This window comes from Lampris incognitus, chromosome 14 (genome assembly GCF_029633865.1).
Source record: "Lampris incognitus isolate fLamInc1 chromosome 14, fLamInc1.hap2, whole genome shotgun sequence".
Taxonomy (NCBI): Eukaryota; Metazoa; Chordata; class Actinopteri; order Lampriformes; family Lampridae; genus Lampris; species Lampris incognitus.
Genome location: NC_079224.1, coordinates 7124343 through 7145429, shown reverse-complemented (window position 1 = coordinate 7145429; position 21087 = coordinate 7124343). Strand labels below are relative to the sequence as shown.

The 21087-nt window shown below is 48.6% G+C and overlaps 1 protein-coding gene across 1 annotated transcript in view; it reads left to right on the top strand.

Annotated features, from left to right (window-relative positions):
• The first annotated feature begins 5067 nt into the window (after positions 1–5067).
• The window catches only part of cdh2 (cadherin 2, type 1, N-cadherin (neuronal)), a 100936-nt gene continuing 84916 nt past the window's right edge, over positions 5068–21087 (top strand). The window contains exons 1-2 of the mRNA XM_056293869.1: positions 5068–5252; positions 7026–7134. Of these exons, the coding sequence (XP_056149844.1) occupies positions 5196–5252; positions 7026–7134 (166 nt within the window). The 5' untranslated portion in view covers positions 5068–5195. The remainder of the gene's footprint in view (positions 5253–7025; positions 7135–21087) is intronic.

Sequence of the window (21087 nt, the reverse complement as noted above, 5' to 3'; positions counted from 1 at the left end):
CCTAAATCTGGCAATTTCTCTGAACTGAAAAAAGAGGAGATGCTTTTTTTTGGTATGCTTGTGAAAGATGGAACACGCGATTTGGCAATTAACACAATTACTAGTCTTGCAAAGTTCTTTTTCATGAGAACAGATCCCTAAAATGCGGCCAAACTTCTGCATATTTCATAGGGAAGTGTGTCATTATTTCTCATCGCTGAGGTTAATGGAGTAGAGGAATGCTGCGGCATTGTCTGAACCCCTAGGACCCCCCCCCCCTTTTATGTATTTGATTTTATCTCTTTAATTTTCTTCATTTTCTTTACTTTTATTTCCCCCTTGTTTTATGTGTTTGTTGTATGTAGAATTTAAATGTGTCAATAAGAAAAAAATGGAGTAATGGCATCCTGGGCAAAGAATGACATCACATCCCTCTGTGTGTGTTGTAATCCGAGTTCCTCTGTTCTTTGTTTTGAAAGCCGGTGCAGGTGGAGGGAGCTAGCAGCATGTGGCTAGTTAGCAAGAGCCCCAGGATAGCTGATTAGCTTGGAGTCGACAGACAACGGGATGGGGACTCTGTTACATAGTGCATGTGAGGTAGCTAGTGTTAGCAGGATAGCTAGAAAGCTATGTTACATGGCTTTAGATACATAGCACCATGTACTAGTCAGTTTATGATTAAATCCTCCATTCTGGTGTATTGTTCCAAGTCATCAATTCTTCCCTCCAGGTTTTAAAAAAAAACTTGTTGGCCTTCTCATTGACAAGATTCTTCAGTTGTTTCACCTCATCCACCAGGTCGATGAGCAGAGTTTGCTGTTTAGCTACTTTTCTAACTTCCTCCAACATGAAGTTCAGAGATTTTCTGATCTTCTCTAACTCTTCAACAGTGTCGTTAACTCTCTTTGTTGGTGCTATTTTTGGTTATCAGTTATTGGAGAAATATTATTATTCACAAGATTAAACTACCCGTCATGCTCTATCTAACAGGAAGTTGACATTGGGACTGCTCCAGTTTTGAAGGTAGAAGTGATGAGAGACGGAGAAAGAGAAAGAGCCATGTGTGCACATATGCATAAAGGGGAGAAGCACACATTGAAATGACTTGGCTGACATGCAAATAACATTTTCAGGCCCATGCGCCCGTTTGATACATACCAGGAATGGGGTTTTTTTTTAGGACAGAATGTGTCATATCTGTGTCCCAAACAAGCTGCAAAAGGCTTTGTACATCTGGCCATTAGTGCTGCCCAAGAATTCCCTGCCACCTTTGGAAAATTTGGAAGGTCAGCAGGCACAGACGTGGAGTTGTACACCAATAGAGATTCACAGAGGGGGTCTGGGCTCCCAAAGAGGACAGTCCCAAGAGCACTGAGCAGAGTTGAAATATTACTACTCATTGCTCAGGGATGAGGGAAATGTATTAATCTTTACTTTGGACCAACAACTATCAAGGTTCCTCCTCAATAATACTTTTATTGCCACATCAGTACAGAAAAGTGGAATCCCCCGAGTGACAGGGCAGTTGGAGCACACAGGGGTGGTCAAAAGCTATCTGTTGTTGTTGTTGTTGTTTGTTGTTGTTGTTTGTTGTTGTAACAATAGACATCTGACGTTAAGGCCAACCTGTTCAGCATGTGGCTGGGCCTCAAGCATGTTCATAGTTTGACGCCGCATAAAGTGGGAGAGACTGCCCTTGTGTTATGGTATCATATCATGGAGTTGCACAGTAACTCCAGAGATGATAACACGAATTGACATCAGCTGGTGAAATGGATTGTAACTACCTTCATTTCTACATTTGCAATATTGATGCTGGACCAGTCAGCTGAGTGGAGTGCATTAGCCCTATGATCAGAACTGTTGTGTGACAGTCCACAGTTAGAGCCACTTACTTCTGACCTCACGGTGATGACAATCTCCGGGCCAAGAGAGTCTCAAAACCTGGACATGGATGCCCTTCGAATTGGCAAATCAGGGCTGCTGGTGCTAAAGAGGGGGAAGATCGCTGACAGCTACCAGTGTAGAGGGATACACCAACCCTGTCGATTACAAAGAAATGAGTCAAAAGCTTAGGGCACAGTGTAGGAGAGTTTCAAGAAGAATACCAGCAGCTGCAATATATGGTTGTCGAGTCTGCCTAGCACGTTGAGCAGCGTGACTCTTTATTGCCTATAGTTCCCTGTCTTCAGCTTGAACAACTACCGCAGCATTTCTTTCACTATGAAGAAGTGCTGCAGTATAGGGAATCCACTGGCCCTAAAATGTATTGAGGCCATGGAAGTCCGGAGTGGCAGATGTGAGGAGAGGACTGGCATAAGGGCAGTCACAGGTCCACCACAGAGCACTGGTGGGCAACGAGAAAGCTACAGAGTGCTGCTTTGATAGCTTTAGGGCCGAGGTAAGGGCATGTGCGGACAAGGGTAGAGGAGGGTGGCACCAGTATTAATGGTGAGGATGTGGCGTCAGGCTGCATGGAACAGACGGTGATAGGACTAGAAAATCTCCTGTTCTGAAGTTTGCCAATTGCACAATTCAGGGAGTCTACGTTGTCCTATCAAGTCCAGCTAACCCCAGTATGCCCCGTGTGCATAAGCCCTCAGAGATGGCAAAAACCGTGAGTAAGTATTCAATGCTGTGGCTGACAATGCCTATGATGCCATCAACAATAGCTGGCCACTTTGCCCAGAAGGCCAGAGTGTTGTATTTTTCAGTGCTGAAAACACCAGATAGGCCTCCTGAGAACAGCATGTGACTGGCAGCTGAAGGCTGACCGAGGGAGACAACTTAAGTTCCCGCACTCAATAACAACAATTTCACTCAGGCTTGATGTGACCTTGCTTTTTTGGAGGGCATCAAAAGTATGCTAGCTGAAGATGACTATGCCCTAGGAAAACTGAACTGGAGAATCCAGCAAGATGAAGAGCGTAAAGTAGCTGAATCCATTTCAATAGAGCCTGCAGACAGGGCTAGATGACAAAGTTCAAGCCACTGGAGGTTAGGTCCAGAGGCTTTGCTGGCAAGCCACTCTGCAGAGCACACACTCTGCTGGGCGCAATTAGAGCAAAAGAGAGAAATGTCATCAGGACCACCACAGTGGCTAAGTAAGAAGCCTCCAGATGGCTGTATATCAGAAGGAGTGATCTAGGGGGGAAAAATGCCACTTGGACACAGGCCAGGACTTGCTGAACCCCAGCTGGGTGGACTGGGAAAGGGTGTCTGATGTTGAAAGACCCAAACACCTGATGACCCAAGGAAACATCACTGATGATGTGTCCAAGTGCATAGTTATATATATAAAATCAGTGCACTTCACACAATTACAACAGTCTCTGGAGCGGTTGGTTTGGCTTACAGAGAGAAAAAGAGCATCGTCACTTTCATCATTTATTCCATTTCGCCTCAAAACACTGATAACTTGGAAAACATCAGATTGCCCAGGAGGAGAAGGAGCAAATGTCACCCTTTGTTTATTATTTGAAGAGAGAAGAAATATTTCTAATTTAGCTTAACTGAAACATCTCAATGGCACAGATCACATCTATTTCATAGAGCCATCGCTTGGTAGTTAATATTATGTCAGCAGCAAAACCGAGGTATATTACTTTCATCAAGCTGAAGAGCTAATGTTAAGGAATTATTCATTGTATATTTTAGGGCAACATAAAAAAGCCTCATGAATTCTAAGCCTAAATCAAGACGAAGGAATAAGAATGCAAAATCTACAATTCCATGCTGAGTAGGACATTTATTAGACAGAGTGGACTCTGATGGAGACAGTGTGCGAGCGAGAGAGAGAGCGAGAGAGAGAGAGAGAGAGACTGACTGACTGACTGACTGACTGGAGAATGTGACAGAGAGAGAGAATAATCCTTTTATTTGGAAAACTGATCAAACAACAATTATGTGTGCATTAAGGGCGAGTCAATTGATAATTGATCATCCTGAGGATCAGACACGTAGTGGACAGTTATCTCGGGCCAGTGTGATTAAAGTCTCCTTTCCGGTGATCAATAGAGCCTTGTATGCAGGTTGGGATATTTACTGACTGCAACCCCAATTACTGAAACCTCTTCAAGTCCAGGACTATTTCTGCCAGAAAGAATATCGAACTGATAAACAGCTTTCAGAAGAAGCATTAAACAAACTAACAACACGTGTGTGCAGACACACGCACGCGCGCACGCACGCACCTGCTTACACACACGGGTCTAAAATTTGAAATTCAAATGCATGGCTGAAGAGGCCGCCCAAAGCTGGAGTGTAAACCAAAAGCACGTTTAAAAAGACAAAGGTGTAAATCGACGTTAAAATGTAGAAAATAAGTGCACAGTGAAAAAAAATATATATTCGCATGAAACTAGTTGAACGTTCGATAATTCTTCTTTAATAGTGTAAACTACTAATAAGACACGTTAGCCCCTAGATCACGGGTCTGACCCTTTAGCCGAGCGGTTAGTGATGTCGCCTTGTGGCGCGGTACACCCCGTATCGAATCCCGCACCGGGCAAGAAAGTAACCGGTTACATTGGCAACATTAAAAGAACACAAGTGCCAGGGGTGGAAGAATAGATACAATATGTAAAGAAAAGAAAAACAACCACAATATACTCAGCAAGGCTGTCAGTTCTGTTCCCATAACAACAGCTCATTAAAAAAGTCATTGTTTTCAGAGCCTCCTTGTTGCGCTTACTGCTGGAGATGACGCTAATAGTGATGGCGGCGGTGCTGATGGTGCTGATGATGCTGATGATGATGATGACGGTGGTGGTGGGGATTAGAGGAAGCACTTATCAGATTCGCTTTGAGCTGCAAAACGCGGCGTCTTTGACAAGACATTCATTACCGGAAGGCGTGACGATGACCAGCATCATTGTTGTTGTTGTTGTTGTTGTGATGAAGGGGGGAGACGCGAAGGACACCGGCGCCGTGCGCAGCGCCGCCGCTAGGGGGCGACGGAAAGCGCGAGCGGCCGCGCGAGCCGAGCCCCCCCCCCCCCCCCATTGGCCTGTGATGTGATTTGTGGGACTGCATGGGAGGGAGCAGCGGCAGCCTCAGTACCAGGCGGAGAGAGAGGAGAGAGGAGGAGGCTGCTTACATGCTGCCGTAGTGGGAGCCGTTCGCCGCAACCCCGCACTTACACACAGACGGATATTTTACCGCCGCCGCCGCCGCCGCCACCTTCCGAGGGGGAATACGTTATTACCGGCACATCCATGTACTTACACCAGGGTAGGGCTCCGCTTCTGCTGGCGGTCTTGGCAGGACTGCAGGTAAATGTCTCCTACTACCCCCCTACTACCCCCCCATCCCGGGTTCCGGAGTTGACTTGTCCCCCCCCCCCCGTTCCAACTGCTTGTTCCCTGGTGCGGCGATGCTAACTGTTCGGCTCGGTTCGGTTCGCCCCCCCCCCCTCGCCGCCGCCGTCGTCCCCGTTTGTCGTCTCCCAAACGGGGGGGTTTATTTATTGTGTTTAGCATGCCGGTCTTTGTGTGTGTGTGTGTGTTATTCCGTATTAGTTGTTATCCGTGTGCCTCTGGGAAAGCGACCTGCGTAATGTTCAACGGCCGTCCGGCCGGCCGGCGAGCACCGCGGACGGGCATGTTTTTAGCTAGGCGGGCGCTGATTAGCTTCGCCGTTCAAACTCTACGGAAAGAAACGCACCCCCGTCTTTTTTCAAACCCCTCTCCCCCCCCCCCATACGAACGGGTCCGTTTCGGGATAACAATACGGGCCGGTTAAAGAGTTGACGTCACTAAATCCCCCCCCCTCCCCCCCTCCCGTGTCCGCGGTGCATACGGGCGGTGTTAGTTTTGCATGATGTGGTCCGCGAGCTGGGGGGGGGGTGGCGCATGGCGGAGCGCGCAGTTTGGACCCGTCGGTGCCCCCGCGTGTTTCTGGTTCGTCCTGCGAGCCGCCGCCGTCCTCCCGGGGTGGGGGGGGGGGGGGCGACGGCCGCTTGTCTCGGACGCTGCCCCGCCGATCACCGCCTACCTGCTTTGGTGTGGAAAGAGCGGCTGGAGCATAAAGGGAGGCGCTCGATGGTGGCGCTCACCCAGCATCGCTTAGGAGGGATGCTAGGTTGTTACAAAATGTCTGTTTCTGAACACATTTGTTTTTGTGTGTATTATTCATTCGAACTGGCCGTGCCACGGGCTTAGAGTACCAGTCCCAGTCCCCCCCCAGAATAATGCGCGGGTATGTCAAAACGGACATGGGCTGCAGGAACTGGACGGGAATCGGGGGGCCAGTCAACTGGTCCCCAGACCCACATCGCCTCGTGTTGACCAAGTGGCCGGGCAGAACCGTGCTTTGTGCTCCGGGCGCCGTTGTTGCAACGGTGCTTGGGAGAGACCAGCCAGCCTCGCTCCTCCCCCCAGACATTCTCCATTTAAATTCCACTGATTAAGAATGGCAAGTGGCACGGATACCCACAATGCTCTTTTTCAGTGGGACCCCTCTCGTTTTACATTCTTTGGAGGGTGCTCGCATGAAAGAAAGAGGGGAAAGAAAGACAAGAGAGCCTCTGATAGGGGGGGGGGGGGAATGATGTCCCGAAACACCCAAGTTTTGGATTCCCCTTTACAGACGCTTGTGAGGGCAGGTTTATTCCCGAATATCTACCCACACAGTTTGCTCTTCTACTCTCAGGGCAGGGCCATTGTTGGCGTTTTTTTACTTTACCGGTTTCCTTGCCCCCTGTGCTTCAAAGTGGAGTGTTTGTCCAGGGGAGTGTTAGTGATCACAGGAGCCGGTCAGCGGCTTTGGCTGTAACCCCAATTTGGGCCCGGGCCCCTCCGCAGGACAAATGAAGCTTGTTCTTGCCTAGCCGTGCTTTCTGGCTAATGCTTAACCCTTCTGGCCTCATTATCCTAATTGCAGTTCCTGCTATAAAAACAACAGATGCTTTTGTACAACTGCGGGGACCTCGGAACATGAGCGAGAGGTTTCGGGGGTATCAGTGTGCGTTTTGGAGTTGATTTATGACTCATTCTTGACACCCCCCACCCCCACCCCTTACCCCCCCCCCACACCCACCTCCCCAGATTGCAGCAGAGGGCAGGGGGACCCCTCCGTGCAGGCCAGGGTTCTCTGAAGATGTTTACAATGCAGTGGTACCAGATATCACAGAGGAAGGACAACCCCTTTTCAATGGTAAGTGTTGAAATTGTGTTGGTGCCGTTCCCTGCTGCATGCTTGTTTCCCCGAGTGTGTTTGTGTGTGTGGGTTTCACTCCATGTGTGACACCGAAGGGAGGCTTGGAACGAGACTGACATATTTAAACAATTAGCTTCGGTGCGGTTGCGTGGATTTATGAGACATGTAGTTTGGCTTGTAAACCAACCGAAATCTGGATTAACTTTGTTTTGCATTGGTCCATTTTGCTTAACTCTCTTGTTTCTCTTTAAGGCAAAAAACAGAGAATCGTCCACTTATTGCTCCTTTGATGCTGTATCATTAATTGTGGTTAAATACATTATAAAAGGTTCTGGTGCGGTTGCGATTTTTTTTCCCCTCTCTCCCCGAGTCTTGAATTTACTGCCAGCCTTTGTCATCAGAACTAGCAAAGCTGATGTTAAATTACTGACCTTTGTTTATATAAATCCCCACTGCAACAAACAGAAATGGAATTACTCTCGAGTTTCTTTTATGGAGCTGTCATCACGCCAGCGCCTCGAGTGGCCTCTTAACCTCCAGTGTTTTGGGTCACGTAATGTACGGGTATGACGGATTTTTGAAAAATTCTGTATTGCTGTCCCGTCGGTTGACCGGTGGAAGATAAACACTGTGGGTTTCTAAGCTGGCTAGCCCGTCGCAGAGCGTTACTGTAAATGTACAAAGGTGCTGTGCAGCCCGGGTGTGGGCTTCGCTGCAAAGCAATTTTAAGAACACTCGCAGCATTCGGAGCAATATTTCATTTGAAGGGAATCGGGCTCTAGTGGGTTTGATGCGTTCTGCTTTTACAGCCCATACTCAGTTGCGGAACAAGAAAACGAAAAGTAATGATTTTTTTTTTTTTAATAAACCATTACATCGCAGGAAGCATGACCAATACCTTTGCAGTTTAATATTGGCAGAGTGAGGGTGCATCCACCATGAAACGGCGCGGAGGCCAACAGACAGTAATAAAAGCTGGAATATATCACCGACGTGTTGGGAGAGTGGTCAGAGCCTTGAGGTCATCAGCACCAGAAAACATTCCTGCCTGTGTTGGATTTCACAGTGTGTGCCCAAAACTCACAGGCAGGCGTTTGTGTGAGTCACAGAAACGGAGCTGGGCGGAAGAAACGGGAGAGGGAAGCGAGTGAAAAAGATAAAGATGGAGAAGGGGAGAAGGCCTTAGATGGGCGGAGCCAGCTTTCACTTGGTCTTTACCTTCGTGCACAGGCTTTTTTGGCGTTTGATCCTGTAGGTGATGGATTTCCCTCTGTTGGCTTGTGGATGAGCCGTGACCAGGGGTAATCAGGTTCCCTTTTGTTTGCCCCCCCCCCCACCACCACCCCCCATCCCAGCCCGCTGTCCTCTTTTCTTCGGCTTCCCCTCCCCCAGCGGGCTGTTGCTGTCGAGGGTTCCTTGACAAGAGAGGCAGTCCTGTGTCATTGTAATGCAAGCAGGGCTCGGCACCATGGGAGGATGTTAATGAAACTCCATTGGCTAATGAAAGGCTCCCGTGGCATGTTTTGAAAGACAAAGCCCCCACAGTGTGGCGAGTAAGCCCCGAGTTTTTCACATTCGCTTTTGCCATGCTGGTTCGGGAAACATCGATTTCGACCAAGGAGCTGAGGGTTTTTTTTCCCCCCCTCTTTCACCGAGCGCCTCTACGGCCACATGCTGCAAGCTGAGGCTTTTTTGGCCACCATACTGTACTGCGAGAATGCCTCCCTGCATATCATTATGTTCCTTAATTGTACCCCGAGGCCCTAAATAATAAACGAAAGCAGATCGAGCGAATCTTGCCGGGACCCGTTGCTGCTCAGCACACCTGACCGTCCGTGCTGACTTTAACGAGAAAAGAAAACGATTTCCTCGTCACGTCAGAAATAATCAAGTCGGTCCAATTTCAGATTGCATAGGTTTCCTCGTCCAAACAGCTATTACTGAGTCATGCCCCGCAGGACTGGGTGGCTTGCTTGTTTGAAACGGGACCCGTTGGGAGGATGAGTGTAATACTATCAAGAAGAGATATATATTGTTACGGTAACGTGACTCCCTTACTCTTTCTGTGTGCTGTTGACCCCAGATATTGATAATAAGCTATATAGGGTATGCTATTATATACGTGCTCCTGTCTAACTGCCCCCCCCCCACACACACACACACACTTTGTTATTGATTTGTAGAATACACATCCTGAGATCTGTAGGAGTTGGAAATGGAGGACATTCAAATGCAAACAGTTGGCATTGTGTGCCTCAAACTAAGCCCGTCCCGTGTATCAGGTGCAAACAATGGTAACGGATTTATTTGATTGTAAGATTGAATTGTATTATTGGGTCATGCATTTTACAAAGTCTTGACTTGTTTAGCGGGCCGAGCGAACGCTCCATTGATTTTCAATGGAATTGTGAAGGTGCGCTCGGCAAAAAAAGTTGGTTAGCAGAGCAGCGGAGAGGAAAGCCGGGGAGGACAATTATTTATCAATGAGACCTCATCTCCGATGATGCGTTAAGGAAGGGGGTGAAGTCCTTTGTTTGCAAATGCAAAAGCACATTAGGCTCAGAAGGTTTCCCACTGTCTGCCCCGTGGGGCCTCGTGTGACCTTGGCTCCACGATTGGAGTATTTGCTCAGGCTCGATACCGAGTGGGGACAAATGACTAAACACAGTTATTTATTTACCCCTTCTTACACCATCGACTACCGGAATGTGGCTTATCACACGAGCCTCGTGCTTCCATGCGAAGCTCAGCCTTCCACGCAGTGTTTTCGTCTTCCTTTTTGAGGTGCTTGCTCGAGCGACTGATTTTACAACGTCCTAATTAATTTCACGGGTGTGGGTGGGTTGCACTCGGGTGTCTCATGGAGCTCTTGTGGCTTTGGAGAGCCGAGTTTTTGTGCGTTGTGCAGTTTTATTTTTGAGACGGTGCCTTTTAAAGCAGGGTTGTAAAGTGAGTCAGTCTGAGCATTATTCAGCAGAGGCTTCCCTCTCCAAAACTGGGTTAATGAAAAGCCCAAAAGCCTAATTGAGCTTAATACACTGTCTTATTCTGCTACCCCAGCCCCCATTTATGTAGCCCACTTTTCATTTTTCTCTCTCCCATCTGCATCCCCCCCCCCACACACACACACACATACACACAATTATGCGTGCTCGGGAGATAAAAGAGAGGAATGTTTATAGTCGGCTTTAACCTTGGTTCAAGTGCTTTTAATGCCAGTGTGTCAAGAGCATGGTGAGTCGGCTCCGCAGATGAGCCGGGGAGGAAGTCACAGCTGAACGATTTCATAATCTGGTTGAAACAATTATGTCAATGTTAGCAATGAGAATATATGCAAAAAAGAAAGATCTTCCATAAAAAAATATATCAGGCTACTTCCAGTCCGTCGTTAAGAGTAATTATTCCGTTTTGATCGAAACGTTCAAGGGCTATCTTTAAGCAAATTTGACTCCTCCGTGCAAGGAATAAAAAAAAAAAAAGCCTCGGGAGAAATTCTGTTATGTTTTGAGTCAATTTACATGTTTTTGTTCTGGATCTCTGCACTCTGTCAGGGCTCTGATGGCCCCCGGTACAGCTGGGGCCTCTCTCAGATGTGTTGGAGAGGCCCCAGTGTTTGGTCAGACGTGACCCCGCTCGACCTTCTCCTGTAACGTGGGCCAAGTGCTCGGCAACGGACTCGACCCTTTCTCCCGGCGCAGGATTTGGAAATGGGACGGTGGGGGTTGCGCTAGTGAGCTTCAGATGAATGGAAGACCAGCCAAGGGGGTCCTCTTCTAGCCAAGGAGGTCTTAACCCTCACCAGGGAGTGTCCCAAATGCAAGGCAGCACTTAGTACATGTTGTTCTGGTCTGCATAGTTGATGGTCCGTCATTGGGAAGAGCGGAGCCGGGGCCAAATAGTAAAGCTGTGCTGAACAGGAGGTGATGCAAGTTATTTTGTTATTGTCTATATTATCTCTACATTATCCCTTCCCGTGATAAATCAAAATTGACTAGTACGGCTCTTTTGGTGCAGAAGGCCGGGGGATAACAAGCGCTCGCTTGCGAGAGACTGCAGAATTTTGAAGGATTTTCATTTTTCCCTTTCTGTTTTTAACCACAAACAAGCTCCATTGTTTCTCCGCATACCCAGTCGAGGCGGACAATTGACGACTCCCAAGTAAGTTAACCGAGGAAAAGGTTGGAACAAACCCCTTTTCTCATTTCCCTCGGCGTTAACTCGCTGGCGTTGGCGAAGCCCTTGGCTCGGCCACAGACGAAGCCACTCGCTGTGCCGCCGAGGTCTATCTGTGAGGGATATGAGGTGAGCGCTGATGTCTGTGCCAGTGCTGAATAATTCAATAGTCAAACATGACTTCCTTAATATTCAAGACCCCTGTTTAAGATGAGATCCATAAGCGCAGAGGAGCCATCACAGAGTGAGATGAGAGGAGTGCCGAGCAGCGGGAGAAACCGAGAAATCCTCCCCCTTTTCTTTTCACTGCAGGAGACGCCGTGCTGCTCATTTTCCCTCGTCTTTTTCATAGTGAGACATCAAGTGCAACTTCATGACCACGCTCCTTCATCTGATGTTGTTGGCATCCTTTTTTCTTTTTTCTTTTTTAAGCCGAGACAGCACTTCCACTGTTAGCTTGTTTGCAATGCAAGACAACTCTACCCCCGCCTCCCCCGCCCCCCCCCTTTTTTTCAGATCAATAAATCCAGGGTCTTTGTTTGGTCTGATCAATACATTTTAATGAAGACTGTGCTCCAATTCCCAGCCAAAGCGTGGCTGGCGGGTTCGGGCTGGGTCTGCTTTATTCTTTATTGTTACGCGCCCCAATACATTTTCATCGCCCCCACTCTTTTTTCTTTTCTTTTTTTTTTTCCCCTCGGCTTCGCCACAGCCGAGGTAGCCGGCATATTTTGTGCTGGCTGATTGGTATCTTGGTGGTACACGGCCTTGATACTCGACCTTTGCAGTAATTCGCCAACAAACACAACAACAAAGTGAACTTTATTCTGAATTATCCGCCGGGGCCGTTGCTGCTGGTTGTCAGACCAAACAGGCTGGTGGTCAGAGCGCCATTTCTGCCCACTGGCCGTATCGTAACAACGGAATAATCATGCTGTTAGCGTATTAGAGCAAGTGCGTCTGTCGGTCTAATTTGAGAGGGGTGGTGTGGCAGGTTGCTTTTATGGCCTGCTGGGCGGTGTGACAGGAGAGGGCATATTTTATTTATGCCTGACCTTTTTTTTTTTTTCCCACCAGCACCTCCTTATCAAACAGGTAGTCTGCATATTGTCCCTGCACACTGGAGACAGATGAGGACTTGTGAAATGCCAAAAAGCTGATAAAGTATTTTTACTGGGGTTTTGCATCGCCTTGCCGGTCTCTCAGCGCCTTTGCTGCTATCATAGAGTCTCACGTTCTCCCCCTCGCCCGTTGGCACCCAGGAGTGTGTGTGACGCTGACATTGGGCAGTGGTTGAGGCGCCTCGTTTTTGTGCTTCTGTGTGTGTGTGTGTGTGTGTGTGTTTGTGAGTGTGTATTTGTCTTTGGCATATCATTAGCCAGCCCTCAGTGGCGGCGAAGACTCATCCAGTGAAGGCTCCTGTAAGCCCCAGCTGTTGTTAAGGACCAGGCTTCCCTCTGCAACCACCTCACCTAAGTGTTCAGGTTGACAACTAGTATGGAGTACTAGTATAGTAGTATGTGACTTTAAATGCTGTTTTTTTTATAACAAGGTAGAAATAGAAATCTGATATTCTACTTTATGAAAATCTATTCTACTGTGAAGAGGCTCGATGTAGCGTTGAAGAACAGGCTTCTCGTGGTATTGTCGCTTCAGCCGCTCATGTGAAGATTTGGACTTTTTTCGGGAATCATCAGAAGCAGAATCAGAAACACTTCATTTGTCATTTCATTTCATGCACTTGCACACATGAAATGAAAGGAAACATGGTTTCCCCCAGCCCACAGCAGTGCAACACAAAGACAAGAACACATATATCCAAACTAACACAAATATCTAAACTAACACATATATCTATACTAAAAAAAAGAAAAAAATCACAGTCCAGGAGAACGAATGCCAGCCAGGATGACTGTCAGAACTGCCGGCCTGCATGAGCTAGCAGTTAGCTTAGCCTGCCCCGCTTCCACGTCCTGTCAGACCGCCCTCGGTGTTTCCTCTTCGGGCACAGCTCCAGGCAGGGCCGCGGTCCCTGGGCCCACAGGACGCAGCAGACCAAACTCTCCCAGCCGATCCAGCGCCAGCTCTCCCAGCCATCAAACCAAGACAAACTTAGACGTAGACGTGGACAAAGACACTGCATGGACGGTGCTGGGTTAGGCCGCCGCAAACGTGAATTCGCACCGCCATCTTCCCACACCGGAAGTGGCATGGGATTTTTTAGGTTATTTGGTTTCTAGATTCCACTTGGGCCCTTCCAGCCTTGAATCACTACCGCTTGGATTTTTGAAAGTAATGTTGAAGCGTCTCAATCAAAAAGACGCTCAAAAAGGAAAATACCGAATATTTTTTCCAAAACAATCCTTTTCTGCAGCTCCTTTCTTGTATTCAGTGATCACAAGGAAGGGAGCTAGAGTAGCCAGTGGCAGTTGTGATGATTTGTGGATTTTATTCAAAATGAATGACACCTCAAAAGTGCATAATAATAACACTGCTATGTAATGAGGTCACATATAAATAGCAGTATGGACCTGGCTTTCCACATATGTATATGCCTGCATGCAAGTAGACTAGAGTTATTTTCCCCTCGTGAAAAGCTCAACCACATTTAGAAGGAAAACTGCAAGCTTGCACAGACTGACAATAGATCAACACCGTGGAGTGAAATGTTTATTTTACAAAAGGACTGATTTTTGGATTTCAGTACACTGGGCCAGACGTTTTGGCCAACAGGGTGAATAATCCCATATCTCTCCATCAGATCCCAGCTCTGCAGAGAAAGTCCTGTTTCCAGTGTTGACCAGGCAGTTGTATTGACCAGGCACACTCTCGGTCTAGCCCTTATCTTTTTTTTGGGGGGGGGGGGATTTTTCCCTGTTTTTCTCCCCAGTTGTATCCGGCCAATTACCCTATTTTCCGTGCAATCCCGGTCGTTGCTCCACCCCCTCTGCTGATCCCGGAAGGGCTGCAGACTCCCACATGCTTCCCCCGATACATGTGGAGTCACCAGCTGCTTCTTTTCACCTGACAGTGAGGAGTTTCACCAGGGGGATGTATTCCCCCCAGTTGCCCCTCCCTCCTGAACAGGCGGCCCGACCGAGCAGAGGAGGCGCTAGTGCAGCGACCAGGACGCATACCCACATCCGGCTTCCCGCCCCGCAGACACGGCCAATCGTGTCTGTAGGGACGCCTGACCGAGGCCCTTACCTTTTTTGATAAGAGATATTGTTAGGTGTGTTTACGTAGTAAAGCCGGTCTCTGCTCCTGTGTTTTCCAGTGTAACTCTTTTTTTGTTTGTGTTGGAATGACGTGGAGGTTTTTGATCTTCGGCGTCATCGGTCTCAGACGCGGGTGTGGCCCTTTGGCGTTTCGTTCCGCGGCTCTACCTTTCACACATAGCCGGGAACAGGAGACGGCGAAGCGACCGAGTAGCGTCCTCTTTGTCTGCAGGGTCAAACAGGGAAGCCAATACTCGGATGAATACATTCATGAGATGGGCCGAGCAAATTTAGAGCAGACTGTTTCGGTGCGGCAAAGCTAGTTATGCATTTTTGTGCTACGTAGTTCCTGGAGTTTAAACCGCCCATCCCCCTCCGTCCCCCATGCTGTGCTCAAGAGGCCGCATGAATTGGCACGCCATTATTCCCCCGACAACAAAAGGGAAATTTGAAACAGGGCTACATTAATTGACCCACATACTGTAAGCATGTTCACAAAGGCCAGTATCCCGCCTGGGAAGAGCGATGCCAGCTATTGTGTTTTGGGGGGAGGGCTTGTATTTCGACGCACCAGCGCTTCCGTGGATGTCAGCCTCTGATGACTAGCCAGGTCGTATGTCATGGCGTCCCGGACAGACCCTCCCTTCTTCCCATCATCCCTTCATCTCTTCGCCGCCCCATCTTCCACCACCCCCCCCCATTCCTGTTTCCATCAACCTGCATCACATGACCTTAAAGATGGATGAGCTCCCCGGCCTTTGTAGGGTGATGGATGTGGCTTAATTGACTAATTACATGGACAGTAGTGATGCATTTATCCTACCTGGCCAAGCAAATGTGTTTTTTGTTTTTGTTTTTGTGGAAACCTTGGCTTTATTATGAGTTCACTGATGTGTGTGTGAAGCACCATTTTAATTGTGTGGGGAATATTTTTGATAGTTCGCTGTGGTGGTTTTGATATTTTCTAGGGGTGTTTTTTTTTTTTATGGAAGGGTAGTCCCTCAAATAGCCGAGGAGAGAGAGGCTATAAGTGGAGGCAGCAATACAACAGTTATTGATATTTGGTATCATGTCACTGGGGGGGATAAAAGAAGTAATTACCTTAATTTAATTTCCAATTTTAATCTAAGATATGGGGAATGTCCCTGTGCGCCCCCCCCCCCCAGACTGAGCATTTGTGCAGAACCACATTCCTTGTCCCTCTCCAAGTGATATACCATTACGGGGCTGAGCTGACACCAGCGCCTGTGTTCGGCAACGCGGATACGATGATTGACCTGCAACGATTTCTAGTTCCCCATTTTGCCGTACGCCATGCAAGCGAGCCACGTATCACTTTGTGGCCTCTGTTGTCTGGGTTTATATTATCTCCTCCTCTGTCGATATTTACTGAGGCATTAAATAGCGTGCAGCATGTCGCCACTTTATTTCCTGCAAGAAAGCCGGCTCAGCAGGAGAGGAGCTGGAGGGGGGTTGTAGGGTTACTTGAGGGTGGAACCACTGCTGTAATCCGAAGGTCTTTGTGCATGTTGGGCCTGGCCTGCACAAAGACCCTCATGCACCTACATGGAAGGCAAAAGGAGGGCACAGGAGGAATCAGGAACGCTTTATTTGTTCTTTCATTTCATGCATTTTGCGTACATGAAATGAAACGAAATATCGTTTCCCCCAGCCCACACCAGCGCAACACAAAGACAGAAACTCATATCCAAAAACTACAAGAACACATTTATCCAAACTACAAAAAAAAAAAAAAAACTACAAAAACTGCAAATACACATATATCCAACTTATCAAAGAAAAATAAATTCACTGTGCAAGAGCGCGAACGCCAGGATGACCGTCGGAACTGCCGGTCTGCATGAGCTAGCGGTTAGCTTAGCCTGCCCCGCTTCCGCGTCCTGTCAGACCGCCCTCGGTGTTTCCTCCTCGGGCGCAGTTCCGGTCAGGGCCGTGGTCCTTGGGCCCACAGGACGCAGCAGGCTAAGCCCCCTCAGCAATCCAATGCCAGCTCTCCCAGCCAGAGACACCTTGGACACACCTCCCCGCACTCCACACGACGACACTAAAAACACAGTCAAGGCCGGGCGAGGCCCCCGCCGCCAGACTCCAGGCAGCGGTGTGTTCCCTGGTAATAAGGAGCCTCATTACCTCGTTTGTCATACTAATTCAGGTAACACAATGTGAATACTATGAGCCAGATTATAAGCCCGTGTGGGTTCGGCGTGCTCTATGTTTACGTTACCAGTTATTACCAAGGAACATTTCTGCTTGTGGTCAATCATCAACTTAACATGTTTTGGTTAATTCAAATGTCGCCGAGCACACTATCGATCTGTTTATTTTATCTCGCAGCGCCATGCCCGCTCTGTTTGGGAATCTGCTGTCGGTTGTGCTCGTTTCCAGGTGCTCTCCAGTGCAGCACTCCACCTCCCAGCTCAGTCCACCAGAGAGCAATACACTCAATCTTGTATAGATTCTTTGTCAGCCCTTCACTCTCACACTAAGTGTTCTAAGCACTGTGACCTTTGTAGAAGATAAGCTTCCTTCAGTTGACTTGAAGAGTTTGGAATAACGGCCCCGGCCATTAATTTATGGCATTGCTAAGCATATGAGGGCTATGAGCCAAGGTTATTGACCTTTCACGCCTGTCAGTAGTGATAGAGGGAGTCAGGCCCCGCGGGAAAATGAATCGGGCTTATTAAGAGGCCAGGGCGTCGAATCAAACCTAAGGCGGCAACTTTATTCTGCAACTTTCCCACTCGGCGCCAGTTTAAATCATTACATTTTCACACTGTTTGACCAATTTTCTTGCGCCGTAGTGGAAACGGGGGCACGTTGCAGCAGGAGTCACAGCACCACGCGCCGTGTGCCGGGAGAGATCAGGGACCACTGCGTGGACTGATTGAAGGATTAACACTTGCGGCACAAACACATTTGCAGCAGCTCATCTTGAACCGAGGTCTTCATTATCAGATGCGGATGAGGGACTTTGCGGAATGTAAATCAGCGATCAAGGTCTGCGAAACAGGGATTTAAGCTGCTCGAGTGGCTTCGGTTTTATTTCAAATCAGAAATCTTTTTATCCGTCCTGGGTCTTTGCGATTGATTTGTGCATTTTGCGGTTCGAAGACAAAAGGCGAAAAGCCGAGCCAGACCAGAACATCTGAATTAAACAAAGCATGCGAGGAATGCAGGGGGACTAGGGAGTAGGAGCGCCATGAGCGGAGGAGATTGACCATATGTTTTTCCAGCCCCCTTCGCTCGTTCAAAGCTCTCCAGGATGAAGAACCTAGTGGGAGACTGGGGAGGCGTGTATTTTTATTGGATCAACATACCGTGTTTCTATTTCTGTAGCTCCAGCACTTGTATTTCTAATCAAAATCTGCGCCCGGTGGGGTCCAGTAAAAAAAAAACATGTTTTATTGACTTTGGAGGAGCTTATTGGAGCCTGATGTATTTCTCAGGTGTTTGTACATAGGACCGCTATCACATCCCAGTGGAAATAACCAGTAGATGATGGGGGGGGGGGTACTGGAGACGCGCCGCTGTACGTGTGTTATGAGACGTGTCCCCTGGTGAGGTCCAACTTAAAGGACGTATTTAATAATGTGGAGGAAGCTTATTAGACCGGACTTCCTTTCTTGTGATTCATACGTACTAGACTTGGGGAAGATGCAAGTGGGCTTAGCTGCTGCCTCATTTGGAGGACAAATGCAGAGGGAGAACCGGCGATGCCGCTCAGCCCATCCTCCCCGCTATTTATTCAGATTAGCTCGCTGGAGTGTTTGTTTGCTTGAAGCCAGATAGCCCAAAGATGAGGTAGGAAGACAAATGTGATGGGATGTTTTGTGTTCGGGCGTGTCTGCGTGTGGTATTTGTACGAGCACTTCATCCTTTTGTGTTGCCAGTGAAAATTAGTGTTTGTGTGTGTGTGTGTTGAGGTTCAGACTATATTTTTCAAACGGCTGTATTTTGGGAGAGGAGAACATTCCATTCCATTATCCGAACCGCTTATCCTGCTCTCAGGGTCGCGGGGATGCTGGAGCCTATCCCAGCAGTCGTTGGCCGCCAGGCCATCACACAGGGCCCACACACACACATACATACACACACACACTCACACACACACACATTCATACCTAGGGACAATTTAGTATGGCCGATTCACCCGACCGACATGTCTTTGGACTGTGGGAGGAAACCGGAGCCCCCGGAGGAAACCCACGTAGAACATATTTTTTTTACTCCCCCCCCCTCCTTAATTGTATCCGGTCAATTGCCCCACTCTTCCGAGCCGTCCTGGTCGCTGCTCCACCCCCCTCTGCTGATCCGGGGAGGGCTGCAGACTACCGCATGCCTCCTCCAATACATGTGGAGTCACCAGCCGCTTCTTTTTACCTGACAGTGATCAGTTTCGCCAGGGGGACGTAGCGCATGGGAGGATCACACTACCCCCCCCCCCCCCCAGTTCCACTCCTCCCCAAACAGGCACCCTGACCGACCAGAGGAGGTGCTAGTGCAGTGACAAGGACACATACCCACATACCCGCAGACACGGCCAGTTGTGTCTGCAGGGACACCCGACCAAGCCGGAGGCAACACGGGGATTCGAACCGGCGATCCCCATTTTGGTAGGCAACGGCCAACGCTACACCACCCGGATGCCAGAAAATGTTATCTTAACCACTGGGTAGATATATGGAGGAGGGAGGTTCTATTTTGGACTTTAGAGGCTCCCTATCGCAGACCTCATTCTTTCAACACGGAGCATGGACAAGTGAGTGCCAAGTGATGTAAACATGACCATCCACAGAGATCAGCCCTCCTCTGCTGGCGCTGTGCGTTGTGTAGATGACTGGTGGGGGGGGGGTTAGAAACCCTCTGGCTGACACGGCACCATTATTTCTGTATAGAAATTTTATGTGACACACACACACACACACACATAATGACACACAAATACACACTGACACAATGACACACAAATACACACACACACAATGACATACACACTTAAAAGGACACACACCCATGCCGAGTGTGTCCTCTTAAGTGGACGTTGGATGAGTAATAAAGGACAGCTGTGGGGAACCTGTTTGGTTGTGAAAGGCTTGTTTTCCTTGCGAGTCCTACCGGGAAGCATTGGGCTGAGGTCACTACGACACAAACAAGGCATTGTGGCGGATGTATTCTGTGCTGATTGACACCAGCGGGGGGGGGGGGGGGGGGAAACACTCGTCATTGTGTGGCTTCTTTTGTGCGTCTGTGGAACGATTACCTATTTGAAAAGGAGAACTGCATTAATGTGACGTTGCCGCTGACGATTGTTCATAAGTTTCATTTGTTTTTTTTTGACCCACCCTACTGAATACACCTTTAATAAAGGCTGACGGATAAGAAAGAGGAATAAATAAAAAAGCAATAAAAACACCTTACAGGAAAATTATCGTTGTAGCGCCGTGGCTTCATGAGGACAGGTGTTTGATGAGTGTGAGATTGAGTACATTGAAAAACCCACTGTTTGTGTTTTGCATTTGAGACCACAGGTTTACATGCAAGCATGCAGTCAGTCCTACTAGTCACACTGCTGCGCCCGCAGCTGGGCACACTACCCATGATTCATAGCACTGAGTCACACAAGCGGCTGTGGTTCCTCAGGGCTGGTGCTGAGCAGAAGTGCCTGGATAAATAAGCAGGGTGCAAAGGTTGGCACAGTGTGTACCACGGCGAGCATGTTTTGTCCACAACCACCCGCCACAAGCTGTGTTGTCTCAGTACGTCGTAGGCGAACAATATGACCTACCTTTTACCAGGAAACTAATATCGGTCTCGGCACACCATGCCCTCAGACCTGGTCTGACCTATACAACGATAGCGGTGTACCGGCCATAGTGGTCCCCACTTCATCAATAGGTGATGGCGGCGCGAATACATGTTTGCGACGGCCTCACCCAGTACCGTCCATGCAGTGTCTTTGTCCAGGTCTGGGTCCAAGCAAGAGCCGGCGCCGGACCGGCTGGGAGGGCTTGGTCCACTGCGTCCTTGTGGGCCCAGAGACCACGACCCTGCCTGGAGCTGCGAGCGAGGACGTAACACCGAGGGCGGACTGACAGGACAAGGAAGAGGTGCAGGCTAAGCTAACTGCTAGCCCATAGCAGACCGGCGGTTCTGACAGTCATCCTGGCTGGTGTCCGTGATAGTGGACAGGGATTTTTTTTTAATTTTTTTAGTTTGGATATATGTGTTAAGAGTGTGGATATATGTGTTAGTATTGTAAACTACTAATAACACACGTTAGTCCCTAGCTAACGGGTCTGACCCTTTAGCCGAGCGGTTAGTGACGTCGCCTTGCGGTGCAGTACACCCCGTATCGAATACCGCACCGGGCAAGAAAATAACCGGTTACATTGGTGGCAGCGGTGGGAACCGGAAGTGTGCAGATCCTCAGAAGTCTCTTCGGAGCGCGGGAAGAATAAAGCGCGAGGGAGCGCTTCCGGGGAGGGTGACGACTGTAAACTAGTAATAAGACAGGTTAGCCCCTAGCTAACGGGTCTGA